Source organism: Cryptomeria japonica, chromosome 1 (genome assembly GCF_030272615.1).
Source record: "Cryptomeria japonica chromosome 1, Sugi_1.0, whole genome shotgun sequence".
Classification (NCBI taxonomy): Eukaryota; Viridiplantae; Streptophyta; class Pinopsida; order Cupressales; family Cupressaceae; genus Cryptomeria; species Cryptomeria japonica.
This window is the reverse complement of record NC_081405.1, coordinates 591,841,513-591,867,438: the sequence shown is the minus strand read 5'-3', so window position 1 is coordinate 591,867,438 and position 25,926 is coordinate 591,841,513. Positions and strand designations below refer to the sequence as shown.

General features: G+C 41.5%; 1 protein-coding gene across 1 annotated transcript in view; it reads right to left on the bottom strand.

Annotated features, from left to right (window-relative positions):
* The window catches only part of LOC131027931 (2-methoxy-6-polyprenyl-1,4-benzoquinol methylase, mitochondrial), a 79,354-nt gene that overhangs the window by 31,023 nt on the left and 22,405 nt on the right, over positions 1-25,926 (bottom strand). Inside the window, exons 2-5 of the mRNA XM_057958030.2 lie at positions 20,149-20,275; positions 19,950-20,011; positions 18,110-18,271; positions 17,763-17,907 (exon numbers count right to left, since the gene is read on the bottom strand). Of these exons, the coding sequence (XP_057814013.2) occupies positions 17,763-17,907; positions 18,110-18,271; positions 19,950-20,011; positions 20,149-20,275 (496 nt within the window). The remainder of the gene's footprint in view (positions 1-17,762; positions 17,908-18,109; positions 18,272-19,949; positions 20,012-20,148; positions 20,276-25,926) is intronic.

The window sequence follows — 25,926 nt, the reverse complement described above, 5'->3', positions numbered from 1 at the left end:
AATTTTTCTTCCTTATTTGCCTAAGTTGTTGCGCACCCCCTCCCTTGTTTTCGAAGGTTAATTTGCACAAAGTGATTCCCACGTTTTTGCATTTCAAATTTCCTTCCTCCCATGTTTTGAAGGGTAAATTTGCATCTTCCTTCATCGATTGTGAAGCTTGATCGGATCTCCTTTCCGCGTTTGTAGAGGTAAACTTTCCTCTTCTTCAATCTTGAGGGTTGATTGATCACCTGGACTTGATATTTTTCGCTTCTTTGAAGTTGATTGACTTCCTTGTTTAGAGAGGTAGATCCGCACCCCCTTCCATGTTTATGGAGGTTGATTGATCACTTAGACTTAAAATCTTTCGCAACCCCTTCCTTGTTTATGGAGGTAGATCTACACCCCCCTTTCCATATTTGTGGAAGTAAATTGTCCAAGTCTATTGCCTTAGAATTTCGCTCTCTTCTAAAGATGAAAATTGAAATGCACAAGAGAGATTTTATTACTTTCAAAATTGGCCCTTCAAATTTTGCTCAAGAGTGTTTGCCCTCTCGGGTGAATAACTTAAAGTACACAAATAAATCACGTAATGCAGAATAATAATGCCATAGATATCAGATGCAATATAAGAGATGTTATTCCATTCATAATTGTCTCCCTCACAAGTTACATTCGAAAGTATCTAAAGGTACCGAGGGGGTGTGAGCGCCAAATGCCGCACCGCAACTACCACCCCGCGGTTGCCAACTAACCAAGACAATTACAACTTAATTAACTAATTTTATTTTCATGTACAATATTGCCGCCAACATCATCCCCCCCAAAAGAAAAGAAGTCGTCTCCGGACGACTTAATACAAAATAGAGATGACATTAAACAGAACTGCTGACGCCAGTCGAGCCCGAAACTTATACACCTGTTGTGTTCTCGCTTAAAAATCCTTTTCTGCTACCATCCTATGCTCAAGTGCGGATTTCACCATTAGTGCTTCCTTTGACATCACAATCCTCCTGTGCCTAAACCAAACTTGTCTGCAAAACACGCTTTTCAGTCTCAACCTCCACCAACTGCTACTCAAATGATACTGTCTCCCTAGCCAATTTGTCCTCGATAGCCACCCGCACTGCCCTCTCGGCATCCAACTCCTGGGTACGCTGAGCTAAGTCTTGTTGTTGGGAATAATCATTATGTTATGTTGTTATATTATGTTTATGTTGTCGTTGGTAATAATGAGTTACGGCGGTCAGTTAGTTAGCCGACGAGTAGGTAGTTGGAGTCGCGACGGTTGTGTCGCACCCCTTCGGGTATTATATATTGTGTACCTTTTCTTCGAAGTAGGATCATGTTAGTCGTGTCAGATGTAATGTTATAAGCACTTATTGTACATGGACTGTGGAATTAATACAGAGGCTGGTTATTTAATATATTTCCATTATGTTATGTGCATTTACTTTCTGCATTTAACCGTTTACCCAAGAGGGCAAACATTTGGCGTCGTTGCCTAGACGAACTCGGGAATGGAAGACACGAATGGCGCACGGACACAACGGGCCTACCCGTCGGTGAGATTGACCCAGAGGCCGACAACGCGCAAAGGGAACAATCGTCGTGGGATGCAAAGCGTGATGGCAAGAGGCGAAGGGGAAATTGAACCTTGTAATAATCCCGACACACTGCTGATATAAATTGTGGCCGAAAGGCAAAATAAAAATAAAAAATAATAAAAGTTTTTTTGTGTACATGGCATGTGTTTGCTGTGTATGGAAGTGACTTATGCCCAATAGACTAAATAAGGACAAAAATAAAAAGATACAGAGTGACGAATGGGAAGTGGCACAAACTGCGTTGAATCTCAGACAGCAGATAGATCGAAGGCATAGGCTAAGGCAGCTTGCCGAGGGACGACCGGCCGAGGGGTTGCCCGAAGGGAACCCAGGAGGTGTCATGGAGGTTGCGGAGGCAGAGATAGACGGAGAGAACTACACTGTCTACACTGTTGTAGGGCTACCAGAAGGAGTCACGGAGGGTGCCGAAGGAGAACTCTACAGTTCGCCAGAATACCACCGTAGGGTAAGAAGCCGCGAAGAGTTGGTGGAACAAACAAGGCGAAGTCTAAACCTGATCGACACTACTAGAGACTTGCTAAAGAATTTGTCCATTTCGGAGGACAACCGGAGGGAGACAACAGAAGGTGACGGTACGACCGAAGGTGCCGAGGGAGCACAAGGGTACCGTACGAGAGGCAATTTGTTCGGCAATTGTGTATTTTGTACACAATCATACACAGAATAAAATACCCAAAGGCATCTTATCCTCTCTTGAATAAAGTCTCTAACTGCTGAAGATATCGCAAGAAGGATCAGTTAGGATGACTCCAATGTTCTTTTTAGTAGGGTCTCTACGTGTGGATAAGCACCAATGGTCGTTGTGATTGTTGTGTCATCAAGGGGCCTTACGTCGCCGAAGAATTTCCTAAACTAAACAAGCTTTCAAAGAATGTCAAAAGAGTAGGGTTTGCAAGAGGTCTAATCTAGTCTAACCCTAAGAATGACTCAATGTGGACAAGACTTGGTGAGATTCTACCAACTTCAATATTGCCATAAATTAACAACTCAATTGAAATTGATGCGATCTTCTAAGGTAACAAATGATTTTTCAATACATCAAAGATCAAGGACACTACCACGAAGGTACATATCCAAGATACAACAATGATTGAAGGTTTAAGCGATTCAAGTATCTCCAGTCGACCACGCAAGGCGTTCCTACAATCAGCAAGAAGCTAGTGGTTTGGATAGTGAATCCTACCAAAGATCAAGTCCAACACTTTGTCCTTCGAATTAACACACTACTTTGATTGAGAATGATTCAAGAAAGTGAACAACCATGAAGATAACCAAGAGAGTTGCAACAAAACACCATAACTTCAATATTTTATTGATCTCAAAGCCATCATGTACAACAATTGTTTGAATTCCTTTCTCAAAGCTCAATCTTGCTACAAAAATAAATTGCTTCTAAACTCTAATCTCTCTAATTCTCTAATACATCAATAATTTCTAACTCTCTCTGATTGATTGATTACAAAATGAAAAGAAATGAGGGTATAAATAGCATCTTCAATTACAATGAACGGTCCAGATTGAAAGAAGATCAACGGCCAAGATTATGACACCTAAACCCTAATTAGGGTTTATTACAAATAGCCCCCTTTTTACTGAACAATATTAAATGCATAGCCAAATATTAAATTTGGCACAAAAATCTAGGAGACATAGACCAATGACAATTAAGGTGCCATGTCATCTATAACAACCTCTCATCTAGAATCTTATTCCCTTTCCAATGCTCCTTTTTAGCATATGCAATGAATCTTGATACAATTCCTTCGATCTCAGCAATTGGAATCTCGGGAAGATTCCACATTCTTTCTTCCAAGTGGATGACCTGATCAAAGGCCTTGAGAAGAGCAGCGTCCCATTCAGGTTCGAGTTCCTTAGTCTTTTCAATCAGGAGCATGGTAGCAAACATCTGGTCCCGTTGCTCATCTGTGATAACATTAGCATCCTTGCAAAAGATGACCTTAATTCTATCCTCCAATTCCTGCAAATCCACATCTGTCTCAACTTCGATCCTCCTGCCAAGAATGGTACGTAGTACCTCAAATACTCTGTCCTGGATCGGGTGGATAACCTCCTCAACATGGCTACATCTAGTACTGATGTCCTCAAAGAGAACTTCCTTCATCTGGAGTAAGGTTGACCACTGAAGTAAACTGTGAGGTCCTCCATCCATGATCTTTTCCTGCGCTAAGACCTTCCTTGATGTTTGTCTGATTACTTGCAAGACAGGAATGATAATCTCTTTGGTATGAGCAAAAGCGGCTACCGTTATCATTAAGTTGTGGATGATCTCAAGAACCTGAATAGCCCTATGAATGGTCTTCATCATCCTTGTTGCAAATTCTACGGCAACTATATGAGATTTGTCAATCCAAGTGCTCATAAGCTGGACCATACTCCTGAATCTCTCTGCCTCACTAATTGATTGAAGGGGAAGTGCCTGTACGGGTGATCTTGCTGGATCCTGACGTCCTAAAGGTTGATTGAGATGGCTGAAATATGTTCTCCATGCACCGACCTCTCTCTCAAGCTTTCTATTTTTTTCCATTTCTTCCCTAAGCTTGTCTTTCAATGCCTCAAATGAATCGGTGGCATCATCCATTGTCTGTTCAGCTGTGGATGGACCTAGCTCAAATGTCTCTACATCATATTCTTCTGCGAGGATCTCACCTTCATATTTGTCCACTGCTGGTGTACCTATCTGCAATTTTCTGGATCCAGTCTCATCTCTAATCATCTTGGACATCTTGGTAGCCTTCCTCTTCTCTGTCACTTCCTGGGAATGTCCAACAAGGCTCTCTAAATCAATCACATTGTCCTCATCCTCGATCACAATCACCTTCGTTAATCTTTCCTTCAACCAATCTGGGATGGCAGATCTTGTCTCTTTAACCTGTATTTCCTTGAGCAATTCTTCTTCTCTGGGAGGAGATGTTACTTCATTATCTTCCCTATCTTCATGCAACTCATTGTCTTGGAGAGATCCACCTGGTGCCTGTCCTTCTTTATCATTCTGTACCATTGACTCCATAGACTCCTCTATCTCAAATGTCCTCTTCTCTTGTCGAGAAGACGTACCGGATGAACGATCTCGGTTAGACTCTTGCTTCTTCTTGGAAGATTCTCTCTTCTCAGGTCTCTCTTTCCTTTTCGAGCCTCTTGGATGGAGATTGCCTTCACTTGCACTTCGAAGGTTGCCTTCACTTGTATTTCTGGGATTAGGATTGCCTTCGCTTACACTAGCTCCACCCTCAGCTAGTCTTTCCTCCAAGGTAAAAGTCATAGCTATGCCTTGCTCTCTCAACTTCTGATGCTGCACATCAACCCATCTGCGAGTACAAGACAAGACTAGAGCCATCAAAGCATCTAGATCCACAACCTCGGGCTCATTCCAATCTAACCTCACTATTTTGCATTCTCGATCATAGGATGATTGGAGATGTCTGCCACTGTCCTGAGCTTGGTCGGCCACTCTGTAAATCTTGCATTTCCTGATGAAATCCAAAGGCAATCTAGAATGCATCTTTCTTTTCACTTCAAGATCGTCTAAGAGATTCATCATAAAATCTTCTATCTGAAACTCATGCTTAAATTTCCTACCGACTGTCTCCTCTATATATCCATGTGGATCAAAGCTTTCTCTCAAGGCAAAGAATGAAAAAGAATACAAAGCTAACTCCTTCTCTGCGTCATCCATGGCTAAAGCATTAGGACATACCTCAACTGAATTGCCCAATATGATAGGTACAAGAACTCCATTTCCATGTCTGTGTCTGAATGCCTTCGCATATGCTGCCATCTGTCTTGTTACCTCAAGTAACACTATTCTGTCTGTCGGATATCTTGGCAACATGTATGGAGGTGAAGGACATCCATGAACTCTGATATAAGTAAATTTTGGAAATTGGATAAACCAAGCACCGTACCTCTTTACTAGTTCCTGTGCATCCTGAGATAGTCGATTGTGAATCCCACCTTGCAACGTCCTTGTGATGTTCATCGTGAAGGTATCATTAACTAACTTGTAGTTACTTCCTAGCGGATGATGCAAGTGAACATAGGAATCACAAACTCTGACCTCGCCGAGTCCTCTTCCAATCACTCCTCTGTGAGGTAGTCCTGCGTACTCAAAGCTCCTGATCAAGGCATATATGACGTATGAACTCATGTGGAAGGACTTGGTAGCCTTCAGTCTCCTCAACTGTACATCCAAGCAATGGCTAATCATTCTAGCCCAGTGAATTGTTCCTTTTCCCTGAACTATCACCTGGATGAAGTAGAACATCCACTTCTCAAAATAGAAGGCTTGAGGGGCTCCTGTGACTCGGTTGAGCATCGTTATCAAATCTCTGTACTCCTCCTGGAAATCAATCCTATGTGGTGTGTTCGGGATCTTGCTCAGGCAAGGACGACTCTTAAGTAACCAGTTCTTGTTGATGATGCTTAGGCAAGCATCTGGATCATCTTCGTACATGGACCTGGCTCCTTCTATGCTTTTGTAGACCATATCTCTATGCTCTGGAAGATGGAAAGCCTCACTTATAGCTTCTTCTGAAAGATAAGCTAAAGTGTTTCCTTCCTTGGACACGATCGTTCTGGACTGAGGATCATAATGGCGAGCACACTCGATCATCAACTCATGGCACTGTACTGCTGGAGGGAAGCCAGCCGCCTTAATGATGCCACTTTCAATTATCCTTCTGGCGACAGGTGATGGCTTGCCAATGTAAGGGACCTCTCGAAACTTCTTCGTGCTGAAGTTGCCCAAGTTAGTATCTCCAATGTTACTCCACTTAGACACGATCTTGGTCTCCAATTCTTCGTTCTTTTGATCTTCCTTCATGAGAGCTGGACGACTGGTGGATGCTCCTGTCTTTGGGGTCGCCATTGTAACACCTACACAACATTTCATAATAAGTAATAGATTTTGCAAGGTATAACTATAGATTAGAGATTAAATTGAGGAAACTTCATGATAAGTCTTTGAGTTATCATTTCCTAAATATGATTGAGCTACTTGAAATTCAAAATTTCAAAATTCAAAACTTAAGGCTATGACGATCAAAATTCAAAACAAGAGAAGAGATTACATCGCCATACCTTACTTGAGAGCTAACTCTAAAATGTAAGATTAAGAAATTCGCCTAGGCAAAAATCGATGTTTGATGATTTCAATGTGATTCCCTTCAAACGAACGTCCTCCTTAGCAACTTCGCCACCTTTGGGGGGGGGTCTTCAATGTCTTGATGGCAAGTTCGCTCAACTCCAACCAAACTCGCACTCCTTTTGATGATGTTCGCACCTTGTATCCTTGATGAAATTCACACTCTCCTTGTCTTCTCCAAATCGCATGCAAATGAAGTTTGAATGATGATTTGAAAATGAAATAATTTACCTCCCCTTTATAGGCGCTCACCCTCTCATTTACCTCTAGGCCGACTTTGTAAAATATAGCAATTAAAACAAATTTCAAATAAAAATCAAGGGCCGACTTTGTAAAAAAATATAAGATTTAAAATTCAAGCTCCCCAATTTTTTATTTAAAATAATAATTAATTAATTAAATGCCTTCGTTTTTAATTAATTCGATTTTTTAAAGGCAAAAAATAATTAATTAAATGTCCATGCGCAAATTTTAAATGCTAACTTTAATTGAATATTCAAATTTTATCGATTTTAGCATTTAATAAAATTCAAAAATGTTATTAGCGCCAAAATTTGGGAGAATGAAAAAATACAAACCATATCGCTCTGGTCCCTGGGAGAGGGACAGGAGCGAATTAGCATTTTAGCCTTGATTCTCTTGCCTTTTACGTTCAAAACTACCTTCTCCACGTTGAAACTGGCATCTTTGTTGGGTATCACGAGCTTGATCGATTCAACTTTGTGGATAAATGCATCTTAAGGTCAACATCGCCCTGGTCCCTTGGTGAGGGACAGGAGCGAACTTTGTGTTCTAGCCAAAATTCTTCATCTCTTAACCTTAACTTCTTGTTCATCACCTTCCAAATGACATATTCGATCTTGTGTACCCTTGCTTGACGTGATCTTTTGGAACGAATGATAGATTTTATGAATATCGCCCTGGTCCTTGCCTGAAGGACAGGAGCGATTTAGCTTCTTTGCTCAAGTTGATCACTTTTGACGTTTGGTTTCTCGCATATCATCTTCTCAAGAACACTTTTGACTTTGTGCAACCCTGCATGTCCTTGGCTAGACGTGATTTTTGAAGGAACTGGCTAGTGTAGTGAATATCCCCCTGGTCCTTGCCTGAAGGACAGGAGCGATCCTTGGTGTCTTGGGCTCATCCTTGTTTCTATCAACTCGCAATTGCCTTCACAGTGTAAAACAATATCCTTTGGTCCTTCTTGAACATTTGAAACGTGATTAACATTCAAAACTTAAGCCTTTATAGAAATTTCGCTCTGGTCCCTAGGAGAGGGACAGGAGCGAACTTGGGCATTTCCATCACCTTTGCAGTCTTTGATACTTTACTTTCTCTTTGAGGCGTTTCAAACATCATTGCCATCTCACACCTTGACTTGGAATGATTTTAAATTTGGAAGGCAACATAACCAATATTTCGCCCTGGTCCCTGGCTGAGGGACAGGAGCGAACTTCATTTTCTAGGCTCAATCACACTTTGCCACTGCTTAAAATTATCTTCAACGGACTCGTCATGCATCCTCTCATTCATCCTTGGCATGGAATTTGTTTCAACTTGGTGAGAATTTGATCTAAGGAAGAAATCGCTCTGGTCCCTGACTGAGGGACAGGAGCGCCTAGGCAAATATGGGCCTCGCTTCGGTGTCTTGCAATCTTCAATTTGTCTTCAATGGGTCCGTTACACCTTCTTTACCTGCCTCAAACTTAAAACTTACTTGATCTTCGCCCACATTTTGCCCTATAAGGAAATTCGCTCTGGTCCCTGGGAGAGGGACGAGAGCTAACATCAAATTTCGCCCTGGTCCCTGGCTGAGGGACAGGAGCGATTTTGCATTTAGGTCTAATTTTCCTTACGTTGGCAATTTCAAGTTATATTCAACTGATAAGATGTACTTCCTTGGTTCTCCTCAAATCGCGAAATTGTTGAAATCTTGCAAGGACAAGTCAATGTTGGATTTTAAGCTCCGGTCCTTCAGTGAGGGACAGGAGCGAACTTTGCTCCTGGCACATTTCCATGTTTGCGAAATTCTTCAAATTATATTCAACGGAAAGGACATGCCTCCCTTTATCTCTTCCAATCCGAAAATTGTCTTGATCCTGCAAGGACAGTAAAATTTTGAGAAACAAGCTCCGGTCCTTCAGTGAGGGACAGGAGCGATTTTGCTTCTGCAGACCAAAATATCAAGATTTCAAGACGTCAGTCACTTCACAAGGCAAAGTTAGGTCATTTCCAATGCCCGGGATCAATCATCAAAATTCCAAAATTTGATCAAAATCATTCGCTTAGACAAAATTCCATAATTCTATCATTTAACACTTAGACAAATTTGGACTTGCATTCAAAATTCCGACTGAACCTAGACCAACTCACTTGACCACCTGACGAATTCACTTTATTTCCAAAATTGCATCCTACGGGAGGAAGCTCAAAAAGCTCTCAAGATTGACTAGAATCTGGCCTGAAAATACTAAAACGGGAACCCTAAGGCTTGACCCTAGTCCAGACGACTAACATACTAAACCAAAACCCTAAAAAAGGCAGAGAGAAAGGCGAGAAAAACGAGCAAAAAGAGGGGGTCCCCATTTTAATGGGGCGATGTGTGAAATGGTCACAACAGGGCGCTGCCCCTCGACCCCACTGGTGGCGTTGCCCCCAGACCCCAGTTTACTTTTGAGCTACAATACACTTTTTCGAGTTGGGCGAAGGGCATCTGAGAAGTCATGGTAAGTGTTGTGGTTGTTCCGTACGGTGAGAAAGAAGCCTGATGCTAAGCATTGGCGGGGAAGCCATAAGCCGTAGAGGGAGACGGATTTGGAGGTTGGGAACAAACAGAGTTTAAGGGAAGGCATTGCAGGTCCGCGCAGTTGTATGACACCAGGGAGTTATTCAGTTCAATTTTTTAGCCTTTGGGGAGTATGATGGAGGATTTGAGGTGTCTCCTAGCATTTGTGCCAGCGGATTGTGGCCACCTCCAGGCATGACTGGTACGCTTTGAGGAACTCGGAGTATGTCTCGGTTGGACGTGAGGTTGCCTTGGTGGATGCACAGAGGGCTCGGGAGGAGCTGACCACCAGGTTGGAGGCACTAGTCGTGTGAGACTTAGGTCAGCATACCCAGGAGAGCAGCACGGGTGGCTATCGAGGACAAATTGGCTAGAGAGACAGTATCATTTGAGTAGTAGTTGGTGGAACCTGAGACTGAAAAACATGTTTTGCAGACAAGTTTGGGTTAGGCACAGGAGGACTGTGATGGCAAAGGAAGCAATATTGGTGAAATCCGCACTTGAGCATCGGATGGTAGCAGAAAAGGGTTTTCAGGCGAGGACGCAACAAGTGTATAAGATCCGGGCCCGACTGGTGTCAGTAGTTCTTGCTGTTCATCTCTATTTTGTATTAAGTCGTCGGAGTCAACTTCTTTTCTTGGGGGGGATGATGTTGCCAGGAATAATCATTATGTTATGTTGTTATATTATGTTTATGTTGTCGTCGGTAATAATGAGTTACGGCGGTCAGTTAGTTAGCCGACGGGTAGGTAGTTGGAGTCGCGACGATTGTGTCGCACCCCTTCGGGTATTATATATTGTGTACCTTTTCTTCGAAGTAGGATCATGTTAGTCGTGTCAGATGTAATGTTATAAGCACTTATTGTACATGGACTGTGGAATTAATACAGAGGCTAGTTATTTAATATATTTCCATTATGTTTTGTGCATTTACTTTCTGCATTTAACCGTTTACCCGAGAGGGCAAACAAGTCTCACGCTACTCCTGCCTCCAACATGGTGGTCAGCTCCTCTCGAGCCCTCTGTGCATCCACCAAGGCAACCGCACGTCCAGCCGAGACATACTCCAAGTTCCTCAAACCGTACCATTCCTGCCTGGAGGTGGCCACAACCCGCTGGCACAAAGGCTACGAGACACCTCAAATCCTCCATCACACTCCCCAAAGGCTGATAACTGAACTGAATAACTCTCTGGTGTCGTATGACTTTGCGTTCTTGCAATGCCTTCCCTCAAACTCTGTTTGTTCGCAACCTCCAAATCCGTCTCCCTCTACGGCTTATGGCTTCCCCGCCAATGCTTAGCTACAGGCTTCTTTCTCACAGTACGAACAACCACAACACCTACCGTGACATCTCTAATGCCCTTCGCCCAACTCCAACCCGGCCATACAACCTCCCCGTACGGTCAACAACAGCACTGGCACCTCCAATCGTACGGCCACCTTCCTGTGCGGTCAACACCCCTCCACCATATGACTGTGTTTGTTTGTGCGGGGGCTGCGTTTATGTCTCCGTGCTCCGCGGCAACGGTGTTTCCACCGCACGATGGTCCACCGTACGGTGTTGCCACCGCACGATGGTGCTACCGTACAATGGTCCCACCGCCGGTGTTGCCATCGCACGGTGGTGCCACCGCACAGTGGTTCCACCGTCGGTGTTGCCACCGCATGGTGGTGCTACCATACGGTGGTTCCACCGCCGATGTTGCCACCACATGGTGGTGCTACCGTACGATGGTTCCACCGCCGGTGTTGCCACCGCACGATGGTTCCACCGCCGGTGTTGCCACCGCACGATGGTGCTACCGTACGGTGGTTCCACCGCCAATGTTGCCACGGCACGGTGGTGCTACCATATGGTGGTTCCACTGTGGCTTTCTTCTTCTTTTTTTTTTTCCTTTTTCCTTTTACTTTTTTTTTTTTAAAAAAAAAAAAAATCAAGCCGTACGGTCAATTGTCGTACGGACCCGTACAACCGTAAAAAAGATTTTTTTTTTTTTTTTCAATTTCCTAATTTAGTTGTCTAGAGAGTCTTCGGCTCGGGTCCCCTGTCTCTGGGATCACCCTTCATCCTTCTCGGTTTTCCTCGCCCAAGAGTCTCCCACGTTGGTCCCGTGCCTCTCAAGTCGCCTACCCGGCCTCTCAAGTCCCCTTCCATCCTCTCGGGTGTCCTTCCGGCCTCTCGGGTCCCCTGCACGCTTCGCGTGGTAGGGTTTCAATTTGGATCTATTGGTGGCAAGTCTATTTTCAATGGCCATCCGAAGACCTGGAACCACAAATCCTACGGGGACCACGGTCTCCTTCCCGTACATAAGAAGAAGAATAATAAAGATTTTGAAAGTTGCGGCCTTCCACACAGGGTTCCAATCGTTACCGACACAATTGATCTTCGGATTATCTATGTCACCGAGGTTTGGGGCGTCTCCCTTCCAATATTCTATGTATTCTGGCAGGTACACCTCCTCTGTTACTTGCTCTGGTTCCTCTACTTCGAGCCTGTAGCTCTAGAACATTTCATAATCCTCCATCTGCCAATGGAAGAGCCCATTCAATGACCCTGTCTCATCCTCGGAGCACTCTCCTAGTTTGAGAATCCCTTTGTCGTTGGGTTCCCTGCAGCGTCGTCCTTCGTTCCTCAGGTTGCCTTCTCCTTCACCCTCCGATTCCAAAGATGATGCCAGTTCCTCACTAACTAACTATGTCCCAAGGTCTATGATAAACTTCCTTCCTCCATTCTCCGTAGACAGAGTGTTCTTCTTCCAGTTGTGGGTGGCCTTGGCTGCCACCAGCCACCCTCTCCCTACAATCGCATCATACCCTTTTTTCTTTAGTGGGATTACCACGAAGTCTTGTATGAAGGGTTGCATCCCAATGGTAACTTGTTGGCCCGTCAGTGTCCCGATGGGTTTGATTCCATGTTGATCTGCTCCGAGCAGATTGAATGTAGATGGCCACAACGTCGGCTTCCCCAGCTTCCGCCAGGTTTCTTCTGGAAGAACATTCACTCCTGATCCACCATCAACGATGGTATCGGTTAGAATGGTGCCAAGGATACCCATATCCACAATGGTCGGGTTCCTTCCAGTGTTAACTGCTAGCAACATGGGGTCTATTGCAGACCCCCCAGGAACATTTGTGTTGTGGTTGGTATTGGTGCGTGGTTGGGAGAGATTATTCAGCAACGTCGTTCGTAATTGAGGCATCGTCTTGAGGAGGTCATGTACCTTCACCGGCACCTCCAGTTTTAATTTTAAAATTTGATTTAGTATAGCATCCTCTGCCTCCGGTCGGCTGGAAATACTTGCCGTATCCTTCGCCTTCGCCCTTTCCCGTATCTCTTTCTCAATTTCTTCCCTTGCCCTTCGCTTCTCCATCTCCAGGTCTGGGCACATTGCGTGTCTGGCTTGGGCGCGGGTTATGGCCAGCACTTCCTCTTCTTTGGTTTCCTCGACATTGAGCAAGTTGACGCCGGACTTCAGGCAAGTGGCGTCTTCGTGGTCTCCCGGTTCGCACCATTTGCACAAATATTGTGTGGCCTCTCCCTTCAGGCAGTCTCGAGCGAAGTGCCCCCACTGGCTGCATGCTCTGCATTGTACCATCGGTCGACCTTTGGAGTTGTATTGGATCCGGCTCCTTGTGTTGTTATTGTTGTTATTGTTGTTTCGTCCTCCCCACCGGTTATCTCGGTAGCCTCCCGAGGTTGCATTGTTGTTCGCTTGTTGGCCCATACCCGCTGGTGTGGACGTTGTGGCCTGCTCTGTGAACAGTACCTAGTTCATTTGCGTATTCCGGGTTTTCATGTTGTATGGGCACTCCTTGGTGGAGTGTCCCATCACTTGGCAAATCTCGTAGAATGCCTTCTTCGGGCAAGTACCCTTTGTGTGCCCCTCCTCTTTGCACTTAGTGCACCATATGTCCCCTTCAGTTCGACCGGTGCTTCTCATAGTTTTGATCTCCCTCCTCATTCGCTCCATGTCTTTCTGGAGTGCTTGCACCCGTTTGCCAGCCTCGCTGTCGCTGCTGCTTTCCTGTGACGAGTCATCTTCCTCAGACGAGCTATCCTCCTCCTCCTTTTTCTTCGATGTCTTGGTCTCGCTCTCAAGATCCATCGCTCTATTGTATGCGTCTTCGTACAATGTAGGTGGAACGATTTTCATCTTCTTTTGGAGGGAATGCTTTAGTCCCTCCACAAACCATCGCTTTTTCAACCCATCTGCTGGTTGACTCTCCATTTTTCCTAATAGTTCCTTTAGCCGCCGACTATAGGCTCGGACAGTCTCGTTCTTGTTCTGCTTCGTTCCATAGATCTCGGCGACTATTTCGTTGTCATCTCTCATGAGGCGAAACTCTGTCCCAAACTCCTCCTTCAGGTCGGGTCATGTGCCAACTTTGGCCTTATCCATGTCTGAGTACCAGTCTATGGCCACTCCCCTTAAAGTTGCTGGGAACTGTGTTACCCATTCGTCTTGGTCGGTAACACCGTTCGCTAACCATATGGTTTCGCACGTTCGACAATGGCGGACGCGATCTTCCTTCCCGTCGCCATTGAACTTCAGCAGTTTCTGTTTACTCCCCATCAATGGGGGTCGTCTTCCTGGAGGTGGTTGTGGCTGTGTCTAGGCCCCTGCTCCGGTCCCTCCGGTGCCAGTGGTGTGTCCTGCGTGGGTGACTGGAGGTACGGTGTTTTGCCTGCCGAGTGTGGCACCTACCGTACGGTTATCCTCCCCTTCGTTGTCCACCCGCGCCCACTCCTGGCTCCCTTTGGTGATCCTCACTTTGTTGTGTAAGGGATAAGTTTTTGAACCGATCCCGGGTCTCTTCGACTAAATCTCTCCTTAACCTTGTTTCCTCCAGAAACTCTTCGTGGCTCCGCACCCTACGGTGTTCTGGCAACGCATAGAAATTTCCGTCGGCTTCTGCACCCTCCGTGACACCTCCTTGGTTCCCCTCGGGCCACCCTTCGACAGGTCGTCCTTCGGCAAGTTGCCTCAGCCTCCGTCTACGTTCTACTTGCTGCTCCAGAATCAAGGCCCTCTGCGCGACCTCCCACTCGTCCGTTTCTGCTTTTTTATTTCTATCTTTATTCAATAAGTTGGGCATTAATCACTTCCGTACATAGCAAGCACACGCCATGTACACAAAAAAAAACTTTTTATTATTTTTCCTTTCGGCCACAATTTATCTCAACATTGTGCCGAGATTATTACAGGGTTCAATTTCCCCTTCGTCGATTGTTCCGTGTGAGCGTCGTCGGCCTCTGGGTTCATCTCACCGACAGGTAGGCACATCGCGTTTGTGCGCCATCCGCATCTTCCGTTCCCGAGTACGTCTAGGCAACGGCACCAAATGTTTACCCTCTCGGGTGAATAGCTTAAAGTACACAGATAAAACACGTAATGTAGAATAATAATGCCATAGATATCAGATGCAATATAAGAGATGTTATTCCATTCATAATTGTCTCCCTCACAAGTTACATTCGGAAGTATTTAAAGGTACCGAGGGGTGCGAGCGCCAACCGTCACACCGCAACTACCACCCCGCGGTTGCCAACTAACCAAGACAATTACAACTTAATTAACTAGTTTTATTTTCATGTACAATATTGCCGCCAACAAAGAGTGGAGAAGGAAATCTCGAACTTGTTTCTCACTTATCATTATTCTCTAGGGGTGAAAAATCGAACCCTAGAAGGCAACTTCCTAATTTACGCACCTTGACATTTTTTCTTGACAACCTTGGCAATTCTTGCAATATATTCACATTAGTGACAACTTCTTACAACCTCTAGTAATTTTGCAACGTGACCTCAACCTCACATCTCTTACTCACTAACAAAGGTTAAAAACTAAAGAAACTATTGCCAATCTCAGCAAACTAAAACACCTAATCTAAGGGAAGAGTGGGGATCCCCATTTGCAATGGGACGATGTGTGAAAACATCACAACAATGCCTTCTATGCCTCTCTTCCTTGGCTGAGCTTGCCGATCCTACATCCCTAGCTTCACCCATCTCTGTCTGTCAATTTGGCCCCCCAACACTACAATATACTAATTGTTTTGTTTGTCTTCCTACAGGTCAGCATGGGGTGGTAAAGGATCAATGATTTACAAAAAAAACGATGGTTTGTTGTGGTAGAAGAAGAAAATATGGCAGAAATTTGTAACCAGTCGACATGTGTTCATACCAGGAAAACACAATGATTTTGAAGAACCCTAGATAAATCCACGATGAACCACCCCAAACAAAGACCCAGTTCGAAACAGACCATTAGGGACCCAGTAACATAAAAAAAGGCTCATCCAATTCAAACAAAAGCCAAAGCCAACACTTGTAGAGTGTCTACAAGTTTCTAATATTTCCCCTTGATTTTTTTTTGTCTTTTTCTATGGTTGTTACAAATTGTGAAAGAATTTTTTTGAATTTAATTTTTTTGCATATATTTTGAGGAGTTTAGAGGGGAATTCAAATGGGTTATTCGAGCTCATAGTGCCTACAACACTCCCATTCCCAAAAGCGCTTCTACAGCTTGTTGAATTTGAACCTCTTCACCCACACTATTGCTCATTGTCTTTTGTTGAATATACAAAACATAGCTACAAGTGCAAATGTAAAACTACAAAACACTCCCAAAAAAAATGAAACTTCGAAAAACAAAAAGAAAATGCAAAGAAATTTGAGCAAATCAACAATGAGTAGAAAATTTACCTCAAAGAACATATATTTGATGATATCTTGCCTTCTTTCCACTATTGTTCACTTCTCTTCTCACATGTTTTCAGTTGTTAGTGGAGTTATTTCAAATTTAGGGTAAGTGTAAAGGGGTGTAGAGATGCTTGTGGGCTTCCCATCTCTTTTTTTCAATTTGATGGTTTTTTTTCCTTAATTTGCAGTTTATGCTGGTTAGGCCATAGGGGATGGCTAGGAAAGGGACATCTAGACATCCCCTAGCTGCCCCAAGGATGATTGTTCATCCCTTGTTTCCACCAAATTTGTCATTTCAAACACATTTCCACATTTTTTATAAAATTGAGTGCAGGCCAAGGATGTTTCAGACCTATCCCTATATCCTCAAAACATCTGATATAGGGGACAGGTCAAAATATGTAGGGACTCATCCCCAAGGTACACAGCAACTAAGGTATTGAGACCATTCATAGACTCATTTCATTATTTACTTAGATGATAAATTTGTTTTGAGAAAAACTTATGATAAGCATCTAACATATTTGAGGAAATTCATGTGTATGCATCTGGATTCAACTGTGTGGAACTTGTTTTGCATCAACGTTTCGGATCACACTTCGTGATCCATCATCAGGATGAGAGAGCTGTAGGAGACAAAAATAATAATTTGTTGCTCAATGAGAAAAAATAATATTTGAGTAATCTTTTGCAAGTTCTGAAAAATAATAAGTTGTTGCTCAATGAGAAGAAATATGAATTTAAACAACAATTACTAATCAATTTCGAAGATGGTTGGAGATGGGAGCATTGAAAATTGATCGAGCAAAACTGGAGGGCACCATAAATTAATCTAAGCCTTTCAATGTAACTGAGAGAAGGAACCTCATAGGGTTGTCCCTTCATCAAACATCCTCTGTAATAACAACACCTTTGCATTTCATAATAGCAAGAAGTGCCTTACCTGGAATAGAAACCAACCACAATTAACTTTTTGAGTTGAAGCATAAGATCAACAATACACTAGTTTTGACATTACCTATCTCGCAACAATCGTTTAAGTTGGAAACGACGCAGCTACTTAGCATAGTCATTACTCTTTTAGAATTATTTCAAATTGATTTTCTCCAGGGTAATCATTTATAGAGTTTTGTTGTTTAGAATGTTTTTAGTTCTTTGCTTGTTTCATTTCATGTGTGCAACAACCTACAATAATTTGCAGCACTTAACTAACATATTTCTAAGCACATTTTATTGTTTTCTTAGGAAAAATATTAAGAGGCGAGCATAATCAGCTATATTGTTTTATCATAAGATAAAATTCTTGTCGTTCTATTAGATATGGAATACCTGTGCTAATTTTCTGACATAGAGCAGCAATTATTGCAGACATTATTACAATTTTTTGAAGGCAAAAATTTCAGCATAGAGCAGCAATTATTGCATAGCTTTTAAAACAAACATTTCAGTGGCAATCTACAAAAATTCTAAGAAGGACAAAAAGTTCAGTAATTTTAAGTTTTACCGGTATGCTTCGCTGAGAGCTTTCTCTATATGTGTCACATTTCTTATCCCAAAAGCAATAGTGTAACCATCCATTGATGCATCTTCAAACTTAAGGGCTTCTGCATCTCCTTCAATCCATACTAAGGAGCGGGTTTCTCCAGGTCCTGCAAGATAGTATTACTCTATGCTAAAGCATGTTTTCTAAATAACTCAGATTGAGCAAATGTCAATGATCCAAAAACAGACCCAAAACATTCAAACAACACCAAACTAAAAAACAGCCATTTAAGCTTTGCAAACAAAGAAACAAAAAAGAGTCCATGCCTACGGTACTGGCAATATTTACATGATTTGATATATGTTCACCTCTCTCAATTGCTCGCTTCCTACCAACATCCAGCATTGCAGGGTTGATATCACAGACAAAGACACGTGTTTCATCTTCTTCATCTTCATCAGCAGCAACACGTGAAGTCCCACAATGTTCAACACTATGGATAGCTTCCAAAACACGGAATGCAATATCTCCTAGAAAATAATTGGCAAATATAGTAAGACAAGATTCACTTTTAATAAAGTTCTTTACACACCATACAAGTCTAAACTAATTGAAATTGATCTATTGAAATATTGCACAATAGTTAATACTCAGAAAAAAAAGGGTCCAAGGTAGCAACTCCATTGAATAAATAAAGATCTAGTTCAGATTTTGCTCATGAAAGTTAATGAAAAACATGTATAATGAGAAACTATCTTCTTGGATCTCAAAAATAGACTATTCATTAATCATGCATATTAGAGAAGATACATCTAAAATTCTTTTTGTGTGTTCATCAATTTTAAAGAATGTGAAGAATATATTGCTAGTGCTCAGTAGTGTTACCATCCTGCTGAACCACGGAATCTTAAGGCGACATACCTTGTAATGTTAAATCCCTCCATTCTACCTCATCCACATCCATATGCCCACACACACGTGTGCAGATAGCTTCCCACGTGCACAGAAGAGCATTATTCATCCAAAGTTTATATTGTAAAATGTTCAAAGATGAGTAGTGTGAAATCTTGTTTTAAATGCTTTAAGCCTGTGTATACCTACATTGTATGATATTGTGTTTTAGTTACAGTTGACTACATCTTGTCACAGATTCCAAATTTACTAAATAAGTCCCTGCACTGTATTGTTTTGGACATAAATGAATTGGTAAGAGTGCAAATATGTAGAGAACTGTAGATTTACATGCCCTTCAAATCAACAAGAGACTCCTAAACACTTACTAAAAGTGTAGATAATAGTCTTCCTGTACACTTTGAATAATTCTTGAGCCATCCAAAATACCATATGGTTGTAGGTTCTCAAAACATTGTCTATTGTCAAAGATGCATTAATAAGTATGCAGTGAACATGGCCAATCAACTCAGTAAGACATCTCTCAGAGCATGTTTAGTAAATGGAAATATCAAATATAAAAATTAATTTCTATAAAACCAGGAATGCTCACCAATCTAAGTACACACCTTCCTGCTCCTGATCTCTACAAATGTTACACTATCTCGATAAATTCAAATATGGACCATAGTTACTCACTCTAATACCATCCTCTTGAATTTTATTTAAGCATTTCTGATGTGTAACACTATTTGTCTTACCCGTACCCCATTTTGTTCTCCTAAACTTCCTTGGGCAACAAACAGTAGTGTTGTTATTTTCAAAACAAAACAGATATATAAAGGAGAAGCACGTTCAATACTCCCGTAGTTTCTCTTTATTTGCCATCAAAACCAGAATTCCAATGGAAGATACAAATTTGTGCCCTAAATTCTTGGTTGTTCCCCTTGTTCTTACAATATTCATGCCATCTAACCAGCAATGCAACAATATCGTCATTTTCCCTTCACAATTTTTATACATGAAGCATTTAAGTTTTAACATATTGATGCTCAAATTATTTCAATGGATGAAACTTTTACAATTGCACATTCAATATTTGACACATTATGAGTGCAAATCTATAGCAGCAAGAGTATAAGCCAACTTATCAAAAGTATGAGTGTCAGGCTACAATCCTAGAACGGCCAAAGAACTTAAAAAAATCCCAGGTCAATGAGATTGTAAGTTTGCAGAGGGAAAGATACACGTTACAAATTCTAAAGCATGGCTCTTTGAAACTAAAACAGTATTTGCGAAATACAAAAATGTGGTCACCTGTTCCACCCGCAACATCAAGATGCTGCATTCCAGGAAATGGACTCAATTTTGAGACAAGTCTGCCAAAACGAAAAAAAAAAAACAATACAAAATTAGCTTGCATTGCTCATCTAATATGGAACAAGGCAGGGTTTCAAGCACTTGTGCATATTTCTTATAGCATAATCAAAGAGACAGTTGTATTAGGTACAAGAACCTGTCTTTCCAAAATCGATGAAGACCACAACTCATTAGGTCATTCATAATGTCATATTTTGAAGCAACCCTTTTGAAAACATCACCAACCATTCTGCTCTTTTCCTCTTCTGGCACTTCTTTAAATCCTGCATCAAATCGCACAAATATACATTAGCACAGAAAACTTCTATTATAACCTTACTTGAGAAGTCTACTAGAAGAAAACGACTAATTATTGAAGCTTCACAAAGAACAGAGGATCTAGCACAGCCTATATAATTTGTGGAAGAGTCTTATCAGCCCATTCTAATGCAGGAACTATAGTGATTGATAATTGCTCTGCCCTTAATCAGTTATCAATCTTTGTATCTTGTAACCAATCAAAAGCCATTATGTTTTAATTCTGAGAAAGCATTTATTATGAATTTCTTTGCATTACTCACAATGACAAATAGTTGTGCAATAAATGACAGTGGCAATACCAATCTATGTGCACAGTCCCACCAGACAGGTTAACACTAGTCCCTACTATATTATTCACCTGAATCAATTATAATTTATGAGCCTCACATGGTACACCATTGGAGTCTGGAGACTAGTTTCTAAGTCTTATTTGTTTAATGGCAGTGGCACTAATTAAACAGAGTGAAATATCCGCAGCTACCATGTAGTCAAGAAGTCATGATAATGAGAGTACCTGTAGCTTAAAACTTCTAATAATTCATCGCATACAGTCTCACAATAAAAAATTCTTGAAAAATCATATCAAAACAGGCCCACCTAACATCTTTTATATTAAGTGGGTCCATCCACTTTATCATCACACAGGTCCTTTATTTCATTGGATAGTCCCACTAAAAATCAATGGTCTCGTATAATTATTTAAAGATCCAACGGCATGAAGAAAACCACATGAGATAAGCTGTGTGAAATTTAATAAGACCAATGTCAACATGAACCACATTCAATTAAAACATTAAATGTGCACAAATACAATAAAACCCAACCCAGTCAACTATCCCAAGTATAGTGAAGATTTCATTGATTTATTTATTGTACTCCACATCATTTAACTTTTAATCTCCTCAACCTATGAGCTTGCAACATACTGAATTCCCCTTTGTTCTACTTAAGATTAATGTGACCATTAACTAAATTGAGTTAATAGGATTGTTCAGATCCACATCGTCAAATGGTGCCACAATCCTACAGCTCGGCAAAAGCCAATAGGATTGGATGGTTGGAGTTACCCTGAACGAAACAAAGTTGCAAGTTCAAGCATTCACCCAATTGCCCCAAAGTTGACACATGGATCCACAATCAAGTATAAATATAAGAATGTGCCCAGGAATTGAGGTCAACCATTCACTTAAGTTGTCGAGGTCCACTTTATTCAAAGGTTAATACATGCACATATCTAACAGCAGTGTAGAAGCAAAAGAAGATCATTTGTGCAGGTCCAAACAGAGGAAACAAAGATGCATGCAAAGGTCATTTTGCCATTTAAACTCTATTGCAATACATGAACCATATGAGTGATGGCCTGCACCTAAACAAGTAAAGCAAAGAAGATTTTGTAAGCAATGTGCATTACCACAAAAGCCAAACAATTTCAAAATATGAAGCAATAACATAAGAGCTTGACCAGCTCTAGCCAGTCAACATGAGATTATAACAAAAGTGCATAAGCATAATACAACACAGAGATTTAGGCACAAACTAAAGGATTCAAAGGTTCACTGCATTGGTCTATACGAGATAGGCCAATATAGATTTTGAAAGAAGATAAACCACGGCCCCATATGAACATTGCAGCATGCACCAACCCACAAGGGAGTTCATAAGAGAGCTCCATAGGTTAAGGCAAAGCTCCCTACTAACAAGATAGAACATGAAGGGAAAAGTTTAAACATTGAAGTTTAAAACCCTGGTAACACAAAAAATGCAAAAAAGGACAGAATTATCGAGGATTCTAGAGAATACAAAGTTGAACCAAGGGACCAATATCCATTGTAAGCTCTTTAAATAAAATTCTGTTACTAGTTATTTTTCTGTGTTTTTTGTTATTTTTCTTTTCTTTTGGACCAATATCCATGAAAATCACACAACCTAGGTGCAGGGATAAAACAACACGCTATGATGTCCCTAGAACCATTATCTTTGATCAAATTGACACTTGAGGGGGATTGAAGGATGCCTTGAGAGACTAGTTTCATCCCCAAGTACTCGATATGGGTTTCACATGCTCAACTCTTTGAGCTCTGACACACTAGGAAGGTGCGCAATTACATCAAAACCTTCTCAGAGCTCATGCTCAAGGTCAAGTACATGGCCGAAACAAATAGGCTATTTTTAAAGAGGACTCCAACCTTGGGCCCAAGTGGGCCTGTGGCACCAAAACATACAGACTCTCACCCAAGCCATCTCTATTGTCAAGTAATTCTTGGATTTCAAGGAGGACATGGCCAAGAGATATGGCAGTGGGAAGACCGATCCCAATGAAAAGTCATCGAAATGGGACAATCCAAAGAGAGGTGCACCCTACGCCAATAAGGCTGAGAGTAAGAGGTCAGCACCCAATAAAAAAGAAGGAGAATCGGAATTGCTTTATCTATGGACATCTGAACCATTGGGCTAAGGAATGTTCACAAAAACAATGGTCAAATGCGGCCCAATCTCAAAGAGAAGTCTATTCCAAAAATGAGAGTTCTTCTCTATTGTGCACGAGACTCTAGAGTAGTGTTCCACAATCCAAGATACCAAGGCCCAACATGGGCTCTGCCATATTGAGGCATTCTTCAATAAGAGCTATGGTGTATTCAGGGCCACTCATAACTACATTGTAGTAAGGAAGGCATGGAGCCTTGGTCTCAAGATGAGAGAAGCACACTCCTCATTTAAAGTTGTAAACTCTACAACTCAAAAGGTTGTTGGTGACATCCATGACATTGAGTTGCGAATCGGAGGCTAGCATGGTTCTAGGGACATCATAGTGTGTTCTTTTATCCCTGCACCTAGGTTGTGTGATTTTCATGGATTCAACAAAGTGTGCATGGTAAAACTGTCAAGCCAAGAAATGCAAAGATAATGGTGTCTGCTACGACTCTAAGGCATGCTACAAGGAAGGCTTGTGATGAACTCTATGTCGTTCGGCTACTTGGTGGCTAGGATGAGAGCAAAGAGTCTGAGTCATCTAGCCCTAAGGAGGTCTACGAAGTGATTGATGCATATGCAAATGTGATGACCAAAAAGCTATCTACCAAGCTGCCTCCAAGGAGACAAATAGACCACCACATCAAATTGGATCTTGGAGCTAGGCCACCCACCCGAGCTCCTTATAGGCTCTCCAACCCAAAGATGGTTGAATTACAAAATTCGTTAATTGTCCTTACGAACGTAGGTTACCCTTGCCCATCTTGATCTCCCTATGCATTGCCTATCCTATTTCAAAGGAAAATCGGTTCCTTGAGGCTATGCGTGGACTATCAGGTGTTGAACAAGGTTACAATCAAGAATCACTACAACTTGCCCCTAATCATAGACATCTTTGATCGCTCGATGGAGGCTAGGTATTTCACCAAGCTCGATATGAGACAAAGTTATTACCAAATATGGGTAGCTGTCAGTGATGAGAAGATTGCCATCATGACAAGATATAAACCCTTCGAGTTCTTGGTTATGACATTTGGGCTATGCAATGTGCCAGCAACGTATTGCAACCCTCATGAACAATGTATTACGAAGCCTATTGGATCAATGTGTTGTAGTGTACTCAAATGATATCCTCATCTACAGATGGACCTTGGAGGAGCACAAAGCGCACCTGGCTGAAGTGTTCCAGCTGCTAAGAGAGAACCAATTGTTTGTCAAAAAAAAAGTGTTCCTTTGCCCAAGGAGAGATCCAATTCTTGAATCACATAGGCAGGAATGGATTGTTGAAGCCAAATCCTGAGAAGTTAAGGGCAATCCATGACTAGGAGCCTTGTTGTGTTGTAAACAGTGCTCCATGACCGTTGGGGACGGGGAGACGAGGGGACGCAGGAACGGGCTTTGGGGACGAGGGGACAAAGGGAAAAAGTTTCAGGGACGGCTTTCAGGGATGGGGGGACTTGGGCCTGGGAGGGGGAAACACGTTTCATGGAACACTGGTTGTAAACACACACACCCCATTGCAAATGGGGACCCCCGCTTTTTTTTTTAGTGTTTGATTTGTTTAGTTTAGATTTGGCAATAATTCGGCAATCTCCGACCTTAGAGTGGGAAGGGTTTTGGTTTTTCAAGTCTTAGGATTTTGAGGTCGAAATTGTGAAATCATGTCATGAACTACAAAAGGTTTGAATCATGAAATTTTGATTTGGAAAAGCAACAATGCAAAGTGCAAAATTGAAAGTTGAAGAGCAAAATTGTAAAATTGCGTTGCAATTGCAAGCATCACGTGCACTTCCTCCTCAAATTGCAAATAAAATCATTACAAGAGAGGAAATAAATTGCAAGAAATTTGTGATAATTTGTGCAAGAAAATTGAAAGTTTAGGGTTTTGTTGGTTTGTTTTTTATGCACGCACAACTCAGAATAAAATGCCCAAAGATATCCTAATTTCTCTTGATCAAAATCTTCTATGTGCTAAACAAATGGACTATATGATCACAAAGACGAATCCAAGGTTCCAGATTCATGCAGATAGTCTTAGTTGATTTGTTGTGATATGTTGGTAATCTCAAGGGAGACTATCACAATTGTTCAAGGAGTGAATCAATCAAAGGATTCTGTTGATTGCCGACACTTGTAACTTTCTCTTTTTTGAAATAATTTTGCAATAAGTTCTTTTCAATTCTACTTCTACTAAGACTTGGAAAAAAAGGGAAAAGGGTGAGGGTTTAGGAAGATAATTCTAATCCTAAGCTAATCTTATGAACTCTGGAGACAAATTGCAAAAGTGGAATTCAAAACCTATTATTGTTTTGCCAAACTCAACAACTACACAAGAACGGTGCTATCTTCTAAGGAGTGTAAAAGATTTTTATATCGCTCATATTCACCAACATTTTTAACAATGAATATAGCAATAGAAGTTGATTTTTCATTTACTGGTTCAAGCTAACTTTACAAAATAATTGAAAATCATCCACTTATAAAAAGTATGAACACATCCATTCCACATTAAGCATTTCTATCAAATCCTTCATTCAATCTATCAACTTGAAAATGAAATCTATTCTATTGAGAGCCATGAAACCATGCTAACTTGCAAAAGTAGACAAAAATTCACCAACATTTTGAACAATGAATATTGTCTTAGCACTTAAGAACTATCACAACAACAATTTCTCAGAAATCACCCCCTTTACAAATGAGAGGGTGAGGGTTTATATAGGCACCCCATTACAAAGCAACAGCCTAGATTGATCCAAGATCAACGGCCAAGATTAACAGATAAAACCCTAATTACAATTAATTGCAAAAATACTCCTTTTGGCCAATGAGAAAATTACAATATTTTGGATAATCAATGAGAAAATAGGAGTCATTTAATATCTTCCAATTGTTGTGTCTGGTTCATTGCACCTGGACATGTTTGACTTGGAACCCTTGGATTGGTTGATTGATGACTAGGATGCCACCTCAACTTGCCTTGCAAATTTGATTCCCCATCATGAAGAAGTGTTGATACCTTATTCATGGATTTCAAAAGGAAATTCAAGATGATTAGAACATTTTCTTCATTGAACTTATCGCTCCTTGGTGTAGAATCTTTTGTGTTCACCATCATTCTAAAGTTTTCTTTATGTTCGAATTA